The sequence below is a fragment of the Rhincodon typus genome, chromosome 41, assembly GCF_021869965.1.
Source record: "Rhincodon typus isolate 14 chromosome 41, sRhiTyp1.1, whole genome shotgun sequence".
NCBI classification, from domain to species: domain Eukaryota; kingdom Metazoa; phylum Chordata; class Chondrichthyes; order Orectolobiformes; family Rhincodontidae; genus Rhincodon; species Rhincodon typus.
In genome coordinates, this window is record NC_063372.1 from 7,114,299 (window position 1) to 7,128,087 (window position 13,789).

At 40.8% G+C, this 13,789-nt stretch overlaps 1 protein-coding gene across 1 annotated transcript in view; it reads right to left on the minus strand.

Annotated features, from left to right (window-relative positions):
- Window positions 1–13,789, minus strand: part of LOC109924474 (histone-lysine N-methyltransferase 2D-like) — a 143,392-nt gene that overhangs the window by 96,316 nt on the left and 33,287 nt on the right. The window contains 3 exon segments of the mRNA XM_048618858.1: window positions 98–211; window positions 6,033–7,159; window positions 9,439–9,543. Coding sequence (XP_048474815.1) covers window positions 98–211; window positions 6,033–7,159; window positions 9,439–9,543 — 1,346 coding nt within the window.

Consider the following 13,789-nt stretch of genomic DNA (forward strand, 5'->3'; position numbering starts at 1 on the left):
TGATTCGGAGTAAACATAAACAAATCTGCAAGCGATTAGGTTGCAACAATTTCCCAAAATAATCCAACTTCTGATACCCAAATCATTTAATTCTTACCCCTAGAGACTCCAAGATGCCAGATACAGACTTCAAACGTGATCGCCCTCGTCCTCGCCCAACGTGTCCACCACCACGGGGTCGTTTTTTGCCTGGAAAACTGTTGCAACGACCCTGAGGCAAAACAATGAATGTTTTAAATTCCACATTTTAAAAAAATTACTTACCTTCAGCTGCGAAATTCTGAATACATCAGTGTCATCCAAACTCGGTGGGGAGGGATAAAAAGGAATCATTGGGCAGTCCCAACAAGAACCATTGCCCTCACAATAGCCTTAAACCACATGATCATCCTCCTTCTCCTCCTCTACCCACTGGCCACCATCCCCAAAACCTCATCTCACATCCAGGACCTATACAGCTAACAGCAGCAGCAACTGCTCTTCACTTGTATTGCTTTACTATTAATATTGCTTTGCTATAGTCAAAGCATGAGAAGTATTGTCAAGACCAGTTTTTTTTTGTAATTTTGGTTGCGGGCTGAAATAGGAAAAGGACAATTTTGAAAACTTTTCAAAAGCAAGCTACTGGTCATTGAATGAAAGTGTCGCTTATACTACCGTTTGTGCAAGCAGTGCGGGATGTTTGCTACAGATGAGCTGGCGCCAGGGTGCAAACGAAGGGAGACGCAGCCAGGGACAAGGAGCTGATTGGTCTGTGGATGGTGACAAGTTGTTGACGACAAAGATCATTTGTCCGCCAACATAATTTGTTCCCAGGTAGCTGAACAGTGTGGTCAGAAAAAAGGCAGTAAATAAAAAATCCTCAAGTCTGACGGAAGTCAGTTATTTCACCTCTTAAGTTGCTGTAAACTGTGGCTCTTAACCATAAATCAAAGACTTTAAATGAGAACCAGTCATTGCCTGCAAACAAGCGAAAGGACCTGGAGAAGGAAGATCGAGCAGCAGCAAGTCCTGATGAGACAAAAGGACCATCTGAGCGAACCCTGTGGATGGCGACCATTGAACTGTCCTCCCGGTCTTTCCTTACACTCATAACAACCATGACTTTTTTTTTGAGTGTCTATTTGCATTGGACAGGGGGCTTTATAAAGCAGGTTAGAGTTTTAACTAGTAGAATTTATGTCGACAGTTCATAATTGTTTAGTTATAGATAGACTATTTGTTTGTGATTCTTGTTAAGTACAAAAATCTGGTCCATGCTCTCTGTCAACCTGGGTCTAAAAGACAGGTAAATTGGGGGAACTTTTAAGTACTTTTATAAGGTCTTTACATTTTGTGATGACCTTGGGAATAGCAGTGCCTCATTTCCAGTGCCTTAGTCCAGTGAAGTGTAAGTTTACACAACAACCAAATAAGTTTGAAGAAAAATAGACTTGAACTTATACAGCATACAATCAAGTGTCTAAGATGCACACCAAAGTAGTTAACATAGCCAACTTTGAAGTGCATTGGCTTCAATAAGGCAGCATGAATTTTGAACATTGACAAATTCTACAAGTAACAACAAGATGAATGACCAGCAGCTCATCCAACACTGGATGCCTGACAAGCACTTCTTCTACCTCTCCAAAGCCATCTCTCAACCCCTCCACTGTCTCTGTTGTCGATGTATTCTAAGTATACATGTGAAGGATAATCCTCTACCTGCAGGTCATGCTGCTGAAGGAGATCATATAGAAGAGCAGAGCTTTCAGAGGTAATGGGATTTGGAGAAGTTGAGCGAGTGGGCAAATGCATATCACACAAAGTATACTGTGGATAAATGTGAGGTTATTTACTCTGGCAGCAAAAATAGGGAGACAGATTATCTGAATGGTGATAGATTGAGAAAGAGAGAGGTGCAACATGAGCTGATTGTCCTTGTACACCAGCCTCTGCAAACAAGCAGGCAAAGAGTATGTTGGGGTTCGTGGTCAGGGAATTCGGGTACAAGAGCAAAGATGCTTTGCTGCCATTGTACAGAGCTCTGGTGAGACCACACCTGGAATGCAGTATGCAGTTGTGGTCTACTGATCTAATGCAATAAAGGGCTTACACACTGATTCTTAGGATGGTAGGACAGACGTAGAGAGCACGCGCGAGAAAGCAATTTACCAATTGAATTGCATCTGAACACAGTACCTGACATGTACCTTTAAAAACATAAGAAAAACTTAGGGTCTAGGCTACCTTAATATATTGTGAGGAGATCCGGGTCTGGCCCATAACAACTGAGAGAACCCGAGAGGTGCCAGATGATTCAATGTTTTCAAGAAGGAATTAGACATAGAGGGTATGGGGCGAAAGGAGGAACAGGGGACTGAGTTAGGTGATCAGCCACAATCATATTGAATGGCAGATCACAACAAGGGCAGAATGGCCTATTCCTGCCTCTATTTTCTACATGATGGTGCAAAGTAAAGATGAGAAATAGGTAGAACTGCTCTACTTACAATCTAGTACGTTAAGCGGTAAGGCAGACCCACTGAACAGTCATGGAGAAACAGCCATGAAGGAGTACAAAGTCAACAACTGCATCCATGACCAAAGTAGTTTTCAAAAAAAAAAAGAGGAAAACAACAATAAGAACAATAGATGTCATCCATTGGTCAATGAACAGTTTTCTGACCCAAGTTAGAAGATTGTGGACTGAAGACCCATTCTAAGAAATGGAGCACAAATTCTGGTTGAAACTGCAGTAATGAGGGAATGCTGCACCATCCTAGAATTGCATTTTTTGGGTGAGACATGTAAAAGATTCCACATCACATTTGGAAGAGAAGAGGAGATTTTTTGAAGTCTAATATGTAGTCTTCAACCATGCCAAAACAAATGATCTATTATTACCACACTGTTGTTTGCAGAATTTTGTTGCACAAAAATTATCCATTGCACTTCCCACATTACAACAGAAACTACACTTCTAAAAGCACTTCATTGATTAGAGTGCTTTAAGGCATCCTGAGGTCAGGAAAGGTACTGCATATGCACTAGTCTTAGTGGATGTCATTTCTGACTTGGATTAAGAGCATTTTGTTGCTGTGGAAGAAATGGAAAGCCAACTGGACAGATCAAAAGACAGTGGCAGGAAAGATGGACACAGATTTTGGAGGCAATATTTTCAAGCATGAGAAAGGGTGGTTGGAGATTGAGCAGCAGTTTGTGAGAACAGAAGGGCTGTGTGATAGTTGCTTCAAAAAGGGAAAAGGGGCAGTATGAAAGGTAAGGGAAACAATCAGCGTGCACATCATATTTCTAAAACCTAGCTGGTGAAGAATACCATTGCAGCAAACCTCTCATCAGTCCTACATTTATTTAGAATGAAATATTACATCGCCTAACTCAACCCCCACCAGAATTTCAATAAATGTCTCCTTATACTCTTTTGAAAACCCAAATTAAAATATACCAATGTGCTCAAGTGCAACCCCAGTTAATGCCCATCACCTGCATATACTATTCACAACATAGGAAGGAGGTTCAGAAAGGAAAACTGGCTGGCTAGCTGGTTATTGCAAATTGTATCAAGTGACTTAAGAAATGCGTTACATGAACAAGGTGAAAGGATATGAGCTGAGACAAAAGACAAACTAAAGACAGCCACTGATTTACGGAGAGAGCGTGGCACACACAAAGATTGCTGACAATAGAGCTGGCAAATTAGGTTAAAGGATAGATCAATAGAGATGCAGTGGCCAATATTTAAGGGGATAGTTCAGTATCTACAAAATAGATGAATAAAAAGAGCAAGAAGAATTCCAAGGGATAGACCCATTATCTGTGGTGAGCTTGAAAGGTGAAAGAGACAGTCTCAAACAAAGAAAAAACAATTGTGCAAAGACAGGTGGCAGGTGAGAAGATTTTTTTAAAAATAATCTGTCATAGGAATGACCAAAAATTTAAAGGAGGGAAGAAACTGAAGTACAATAAAAATGTAAAAATGGATGGCAAGACATTTCTATAAATATTTAGAAAAGAATTAACAAAGTGAGCCTTAAGAATTAACAATGGAAAATAAGAAAATGGTAAAATGAACTGAACAACCTAGAAGCAGTGATAAATCCGGAAATGAAAGGGAGGGACGGATAGAAAATCATAAAATCAGAGAAATGGTACTGAGTAAATTATTGGAGCTGCGTGCTGAGAAGCACCTGCGTCCTTATGGACTTCACCATATGGTCTTAAAAGATGTGACAAGTGAGATAGTTGATGCATTAGTTTTGACTTTCTAAAACTCTCTTGTTTCTGGATTGGAGGAGGATAGCAAATGTAACTCCTTTATTCAAAAAGGGAGGGTAACAGAACACAGGTAACCACAGGCCAGTTAGCTTAACATCTGCCATAGGGCTAACATCGAAAGCTATTATGAACGTAGTTGTAGCAGGACACTTAGATAAACTCAGGCTAATCAGGCCGAGTCAATGTGGTTTTATGAAAAGAAAATCATTTTTGACTGATCTATTGGAGGTCTTCGAAGAGGTCATTTGTGCTGTGGACTAAGGGGGGGACCGGCATATATAGCTTCTCGAAGACATTTGATAAAGTGCCTTAAAAAGTTACTGCTCATGGTATGGGGGTATCAGATCAGCATGGATTGAAGAATGACTAACTAAGCAGAGAACTGACAAGCTGCAATGAGTGGAAGGTATGGTTGCAAAAATTGCTGATGACGCAAAGATAGAGAGGAAAATAAGTTGCAATGGTAACATAAAGAGGCTACAGAAAGATACAGGTAGGTTAAATGAGTAGGCAAAGATCTGCAAGTGCAGTATAGGTGGGAAATATTTTTACTCAAAGGGTTGAGAATCTTTGACACTCTGCTTCTACCACCTTTTCAGGAAGAGAGTCCTTGATTATTTTTGTAAAAAAGGCAGAGGCGGATAGATTTTGGTTAAATAAGGAAGTGAAAGATTATCAGGGATAGATGGTAATGCAGATTTGAGGTTAAAAATCAGATCAACCATGATCCATATGAAGGCCAGGTCAGGCTCAAGGGTCTGAAAACCTACTCTTGCACCTGGTTTGTATGTACAATAGAAAGTGGATGATTAAACAGAAAGGAGCTCTGTAAAATACTTCAGGGTAACAGACAGGTTAGCAGAACGTATGACAGGTGATCGATGAAGTACTTGACTAAAAAAGGAAAAGAAACAGGAAACCTGGACATTCGAACATGTGATTCGCCCAAGGTTCAAATGTAACTAGACAGTTATTAAAAAGAAAAGTTTATTTTCAAAGAAAATCAGTAGAAACACAAGTAGGCATCTAAAAATAAGGATGAATTTCACAGTATACTGGTTAGGCCACAGTTTGCAAGTCATGTATACAGTACAGAAAGTGTACAGCAAAATTACGCCAGAGATGGGAAACTACAAGCATGAGTAAAAACTCGAGGCGAGTACGATTTGCACTATAATCAGAGAAGAAAGAAATTTAGCTCAGACATTTGGAAAGTTCTGAAGAGGTTTGATGCAGACCATGATGATTGACTGAAGGCAATTTAAATCGTCACAAAGTGATCGTGACGTGACACCTTAGATCAGGCAAGGGAAAATGAAAAAGAGTTTTTGAAGCAGGGCAGTAGGATTAGTTTTGGATTGTAAGAACAAACAGACAATATGCTGAATGGCTCTCCTTCGCTACTATAAACTTAATGCATTTGCACAGCCACTTGTCTGATCCACAATGGGCTTCAAAAGCCTTATGTTATGGTAGGAAGAGGAAAGAAGTATGCATATATCTGTGCACTCCTGCACAGAACTTTAAAAATATCCATTCATAGTTGTTGAATAAAGTGGACAATTTCCATTTGAATCACACCTAAAATCAAAAACCAGAGATGTTCTTGTGGTGTAGTGTAATTTCTTTAAAGTCTGAGCCAGGCAGCTTGGATTCAAGTTCAACTTGGCCAGAGGTGTGTAATAACATTGCTGAACAAGTGGATTATAAAATATATATCTTTCAAAAACAAAAACCCTCTTTTCCTCCTTTACCTGTTTGACTCGAGGGCGACCTGGTGAAAAGCGCCTCTTCATTATAGCAGGCTTGCCAGATTCACTCTTCATCATTCCAGAGTCAGCTGGGAGGGAATCTTCAGTTTCTGTTAACCGGAGGTCTGAATTTGACTTTTCGGTTTCTTCTTCCACTCTTGAAGAAATATCGTCTGCTACGGTCATACAAACATCCATGGAAGCCAGACTTGGATCACGGTCTAAAGTGACTGGATAATCTGGTTCTAAGCAGGTGCTGTTCGAGTCAGTTTGACTTTGATTTGATATTTCCTCTACAATCTCAGATTTAATGAACATGTTACAGACAGGGTCTGTGCTCCCAATATCTTGCACCTCCATTTGAGCATCTTGCTCAGTCTTTAGCTTATTTACTGCAGGTACAACCTCCATAGGGGTTACAATATCATTAACTTCCATTTCAACAGGATTATCCCTGGTCTCCATCCCATCCAACACTATATTAGAAACTTCACCCCTCTCCACAAAGCCACAGGCAGAGTCAGCAGGAATGTCACACAGTTCAGTTTTGTCTGTCTGGATTTTGTCAGTCTCCTGCTGAATCAAAACAGAGGCAGCAGAGTCTAATTGTGCTTCAGCAGAGTTACTAGCAGAGTCTATCAGGTCAGGATCTGCGACAAAGTGGTGGGGTTTCAACTCTTCTGAGATAGAACCAGTGGGGCTGACACCCATTTCTGCAGGAAGACTTGGCTCTACCTGGTCTAACGGAGAAACCGAGCTCTCCATTTTTACTTCTCTCTCCTGTATAAAATCTTCCAACTGGTCTGTTGCATCCAAACGAAAATGTTCTGGTAATTCTTTATCTGCAGACAAAGATTCCACTGAAGTGATTACTCCACTTTTAATGTTCTCAGAATGTGGAGCACCTACCTCAGTTTTAGAAGTCTGACAAAGCTCTGTATCTGGAGAAGAATGCAAACCTTCATCAGGTTTCTCATATTCAATCTCTTTCGCTGTAGTTAAGTCTTCAACCCCATCTTCCTCTGAAGAAACAAGAGATTGAGATTCCACCTGCTCCTTGGTGCCAACATCTGACGTTTGCTGTCTTTGAATTTCTGTTACCATGCTACTACTAGTAGTATCAATCGAACCTGTCAAAACAAAACGGTTAAATACTACCACTCCACCATTAGCCCTCTATCAACTACCTGCAATACCAATTTTGTTGATATTCCATTTCTTTCACAGAATATTTAGGAAAATCAGCAATGGTAAATTTCCAAAACAAACATCAAACTAAGATTAAAAGTAAAGATGACAAAACAGTTATTTGAAATCATGGCAAACATACTGTAAAATAGTTACTTTTTTAGCTTAATGAAGAAATAACAGACTCCGGGGTTGGATTACAAAAAGTGCAAGGCGACCTAGTGCAAAGAACACTTCACAGTATTCAAATATTTCACTTGTAAAGCTTCCTTACGCTAGTTCAGTGAAGGCAGAATTACAAATTTAAGGCAGTTGTTAGTCACCGCTCATGGTTTTTAGATCTTAAAAATCTTTTGCCTGACTCACTAACACCAGTTTCAGAGGCAAAAGAACTGTGGGTTCACGCTCCACTCCAGGAGTTGAGCTCGCAGAGCTGGCCTAAATTGTATACTTTTAGATGCATATTAGATGCTGTGCTTTGGATAAAAGTTTAAACCGAGGCCCCTTGTCTCTCAGGTGAATGTTAAATACCACAAGGCAATATTAAAAAGCCAGGGATGTACGCTTGATGCCCTGGTCAACATTCCCCCTTTAAATTAATCCCATTAATAAACGTAGGCCATTCCATTCACCTTTCATTGGGCATTGCTATTGCAGAACAGCTGCTGCAATCCATTCAGCTACATTACAGTTACTCCACAGAGCACTTTGAGGCAACTAGAGGATTTCCTGAAACAAACACAGTGTGCTGGAGAAACACAGCAGATCTAGCAGCATCTATTGAGATAAAAACAGTTTCAAGCCCAATGGCCCTTCTTCAGAATTCAGAGGATCTCCTACAGCAACACTAACAGGAAGCCAGCGGAGTCGTGGCGAGCACCGAGATAGTCACACTGTAAAGCATTAGGCTGGGTGGCTGGCAGGCCCTGCCAACAGACCAGATTCCTAAGAGAGGGAGCAGTGAACCCAGTTACCAAACTGTGGAGGTCATAACTTAAAAAATACCTACAATGTCACACAATGATAGAGATGGTGCTGTGGCGGAAATGCGCCACCCAAAAGTGGAACTGTTATAGATATGGCACAGCATATATTCTGGAAATCCTATCGGTGCTTCTAGGTGTTACATGGAAATGTAACACACAAATGTGGATATTTACATCGAGTGCATTGTTTTTTCAGGACAGCGCACACAGTATTTCAATATTCTCATCCCTACTTCTCTCAACAACCTAGGATGCATCTAATTCAGATAGGGTGACTTAAGTGCTGTCCAACCGTTAACTGCCTATTTTTATTCATTCACTTTACTGTGACTTTGACAACATAATCTTTTATGAAGACAGATACAAAGTACATTTTCCAACTATGTCCTCTGCCTGCACAAGATTTCCATTTACTCAGCTGCCTATCCTTTGAGAGTTGATTTGTATATTTCTAAAAGTCTTGAGTATTCTCTATTGTGTTATCAACTAATTTTTAAAAAATGTTTCTCCCCCCTCAAATCATCTCTGCATTTCTTATCTGCTTGATTCTTTATTGTATTATGAGGCTAGTGTTGATCGCAAGCTTATCTTTTCTGTTTCATTTGTATTGCATTTTCTTTAGTCACCCAGAAAGCATTCATTCTTCTTGGGAGCAGAAAGGTTGTATTCAGTTGACACTTTTCAACAAATTTAAAGATGCGAATATTACACAAAAATAAGTTACATATTTTGTTGACTCAGCAGAATATAAAATTTGGTTCAAACCAAATTTTATCTAGATTCCTCTCCCCTCCCACCCAGTCATCTGAAAGAGTTAACACTTCCTGGGTTGTGATTTCCATGGTGCTGGTGATCCTCCAATATTTCACTCAGGTGGTCAGAACAGCAAATATCAGTATGTTTTCAACTGTAATATGGACATGACAAGCAAGTTAGAAATTCTCTCTAAGCCATATTCCATCTTGTTCTTTCATTGTCACTGGGTCAATATCCATTTCTTACCCAACACTACAAAAGTGCAAATCACTATCAAGGCTATAGCAGTTTGAAAAAAAAAGCAGATTGGATATTTTGATCAGCAAAACGTTTTAAACTATTTATTTTTTCTAATGGGAATAATTAAATTTGTACAGATATTTTATTAGAAAATTAAGAGTTAAAAAATTCAGAGTACTGCAGCTCCAAGGCATGTGTCAAAATTGACAAACAGTTCCAGTTGAAAGCACACTTCTCACCCTCCTGTTTATGAAATGGGTCTCCAGCGACAGTCTCATTCAATTGTTTTTCTGGCTCAACATCCTTTCCCTGCTTTTCAGTCCATTCAGTTTCTTTTATGTTCTCTGCACAACAAAAAGCAACATTTTTTCATGCTGCTTGATTTTGTTTTAAATCTTGAGGACTCATCAGCTGTGAACTCTAGTTAGACAATGGTGCATTAAACCATGAATTTGCAGTGCCATAATTATTTACAGATACAAGTTCAATCCTCACATAACTGATATCCTGATCTCAGCAACATTGAAAAACTCATGCCAAAATCACCTTGTGGCCTCTGTCATTTGACTCATATTGACTACCTGTGAATGACCCGAAAAGCTGTCCAACATCCATACAAGGATGGAGGATTTTTTTCTCTTCGCAAAAAAGAAACGGAATCTTCCAAACACTCATTACTTATTTAAATAATTCATTTTCTCTCGTGCAATAGTAAATTTTAAGTGATCATGAGAAATAACTAGATACGAGTGCCAAACAATTGCAAAACTTTATTTTGTTACTTAATAATCGTGTTTCGGAGCTATAAGTGTCAGCAGGTCAAGTGGTCCCTTCTTCAGAACTTTCAGCATCTCCTACAGCGTCACTAACAGGACGTCAGTGGAGCCCAATCACAAATGACCGACAGAATTACTTTTGCAAGCCTGAAAAGGGCTATAAGAACAGGAGAAGACAACACATAGCAGACCAAATAACCAGGGTCAGTAACTGCACTTGTGACAAACTCTTATTGTGCCAGAGTTCAGATTAGTAGGTGGTCCACATGACACGAATTATTTTCACATGAAATTACCATTATAAATGTTTATACTCTAGATGGTGAATCAAAAATGTCACTCCAAGTTATGACACAGGAGGATACAGCACACCATATTCACGACTTAATAGGTTAGCTTGCTGAAACAAAAGTGAAATTAAAACAAAAGGTGTGCACAACAGGATCAGGATTGGGAACAGAATATCCAAGGATATACATCCTATCGAAAAGATAGGCAGATGGGCCAAGGGGGTGGGGTTGCCTTATTAGTGAGAAATGAAATTAAATCAATAGGAAGAAACAAAGTAGGGTCAGATGGTGTAGAATCTGTAGGGGTAGAATTGAGGAACTGCAAAAAGGTTAAAAAAAAACCATAGTTGGAGTTGTGTACAGGCCTCCAAACAGTAGTCAGGAGCTGGGGTGCAAGATACACCAGGAGATAGAAAAGGTGTAAGAAAGGCAAAGTCACAGTGATCATGGGAGATTTTAACATGCAGGTGGACTGGGAAAATCATGTCAGTAGTGGATTGCAGGAAAAGGAATTTGTGGAATGTCTACGAGATGGCTTTTTGGAGCAGCTCGTGGTGGAGCCCACAAGGGAACAGGCAATACTGGATTTAGTGTCGTGCAATGAGGCAGACTTGATAAGGGAGCTTTAAGGTAAAGGAACCCTTAGGAGGCAGTGATCATAAGATGATAGAATTTACTGTGCAGTTTGAGTGGGAGAAGACAGAATCAGAGGTAACGGTATTACAGCTGAATAAAGGCAACTACAGAGGTATGAGGGAGGAACTGGGCAGAATTGACTGGAAGAGGGGCCTAACAGGAAAGACAGTGGAACAGCAATGGCAGGAGTTTCTGGGAGTAATTCAGGAGATGCAGCAAAAATTCATCCCTCGGAAAAAGCAGCATGGTACTGGGAGGATGAGACAACCACGGCTTACTAAGGAAGTCAGGGATAGCATAAAAGCAAAAGAGAAAGCATATAATGTGGCGAAGGGCAGTGGGAAACCAGAAGACTGGGAAGCTTACAAAGGCCAACAGAGGGCAACAAAAAAAGAAATAAGGAGGGAGGAGGGAGAAGATTAAATATGAGGGTAAGCTAGCTAGTAATATAAATGAAGACTGTAAGAGTTTCTTTAGGTATATAAAAGGGCAAAAGAGGGGCAAAAGTGGACATTGGACCACTGGAAAATGACAGTGGAGAGATAGTGGTGGGGAACAAGGAAATGGCTGAGGAACTGAATAATTACGTTGCGTCAGTCTTCATGTGGAAGACGCGAGTAATCTACCAAAAATTCGAGAGAGAGTCAGAGGACAGAGCCGAGTATGGCCATCACCAAGGAAAAGGGGCTAGTAAAAGTGATTGGCCTGAAGGTGGATGAATAACCTGGACCAGATGGGCTACACCCCAGAGTTCTAAAGGAGATAGCTCAAGAGATATGGAAGCATTAGTGGTGATCTTTCAGGAATTGCTAGAGTCAGGGAGGGTCCCAGAGGACTGGAAAATCGCTAACGTGACACCCCTGTTTAAAAAGGGAGTAAGGCAAAAGACGGAAAATTACAGGCCGATTAGCCTAACCTCGATCATGGGTAAGATTTTGGAGTCCATTGAAAAGGATGAGATTTCTGAACATTTGGAAGCGTACAGTAAAATAGGGCAAAGTCAGCATGGTTTCATCAAGAGGTCGTCATGCCTGACAAATCTGCTAGAATTCTTTGAGGAAGTAACCAGCAGGGTAGACAAAGGAGAGCCAATGGATGTTATCTACCTGGACTTTAAGAAGGCCTTTGACAAGGTGCTGCACAGGAGGTTGCTGTGTAAGATAAGGGCCCATGGTGTTCGAGGTAAGGTCCTAGCATGGATAGAAGATTGGCTGTCTGGCAGAAAGCAGAGAATGGGGATAAAAGAGTCTTTCACAGGATGGCAGCTGGGGGCAAGTGGTGTTCTGCAAGGGTCAGTGTTGGGACCACAACTTTTCACTTTATACATTAATGATCTAGATGAAGGAACTGTGGGCATTCTGGCTAAGTTTTCAGATGATACAAAAACAGGTGGAAGGATAGGTAGTATTGAGGAGGTGGGGAAGCTGCAGAAGGATTTGGACAGGTTAGGAGAGTGGGCAAAGAAGTGGCAGATGGAGTACATCGTAGGTAAGTGTGTGGTCACGCACTTTGGTAAGAAGAATAAAAGCATGGACTATCTTCTAAATGGGGAGAAAATTCAGAAGTCTGAAGTGCAAAGAGACTTGGGAGTTCTAGTCCAGGATTCTCTCAAAGTAAACTTGCAGATTGAGTCAGTAGTCAGGAAGGCAAATGCAATGTTGGTATTTATTTTGAGAGGACTTGAATATAAAAGCAGAGATGTACTACTGAGGCTTTATAAGGCTCTGGTCAGGCCACAGTTAGAGTATTGTGCGCAGTTTTGGGCCCCATATCTCAGGAAGGATGTACTGGCCCTGGAGCGGGTTCAGAGGAAGTTCACGAGAACGGTCCCAGGAATGAAAAGCTTACCCTATGAGGAACGTTTGAGGACTCTGGGACTATACTCACTGGAGTTTAGAAGGATGAGGGGGGAATCTAATTGAAACTTACAAAATACGGAATAGCCTGGACAGAGTGGATGTCGGGAAGATATTTTCATTTGTAGGAGAGACTAGGACCCGAGGGCACAGCCTTAGAGTAAAGGAAAGACCCATGAGAACGGAGATAAGGAGAAACTTCTTCAGCCAGAGAGTGGCGAATCTATGGAATTCACTGCCACAGAAGGCTGTGGAGGCCAGGTAATTGAGTATTTTTAAGACAGAGATAGATAGGTTCTTAATTATCAAGGGTTACGGTGAGAAAGCAGGAGAATGGGGTTGAGGAACTTATCAGCTATGATTGAATGGCGGAGCAGACTCGATGGGCCGAATAGCCTAATTTTTGCTCCTGTGTCTTATGGTCTAACATTTTCACAATGGAATTTTCTTAGAGGGTGGTGATGGAGGGCTGTTTTTCATACTGGAGGCCTGTGACAGCTTATTGTCATTTACATAAACGATTTGCATGTAAATATAGGAGAAATGCTTAAAAAGTTTACAGATGACACCAAAATTCGTGATGTAGTGAACAGTGAAGGTCACCTCAGAGTACAATGGAACCTCGATCAAATGGGCCGAACAGGGGCAGATGGAGTTTAATTTAGGTAAATTGTGAGGTGCTGCAGTTTGGTAAGGCAAATCAGAGCAGCACTTATACATTTAACAGTAGGGCCCTGGGGCGTGTTGCCAAATAAAGAGACCTTGGGGTGCAGGTACATAGTTCCTTGAAGGTGGAGTCACAGGTAGACAGGGTAGCGAAGGAGATGCTTGGTACACTTGGCTTTATTGGTCAATGTTTTGAGTACAAGAGTTGGGATGTCATGTTGCAGCAGTACAGGATATTGGTTCGGTCACTTTTGGAATATTGCATTCAATTCTGGTCTCCCTGCTGTAGGAAAGATGTTGCGAAACTTGAAAGGGTTCAGAAAAGGTTTACAAGGATGTTGCCAGGGTTGGAGGTTTTGAGCTACA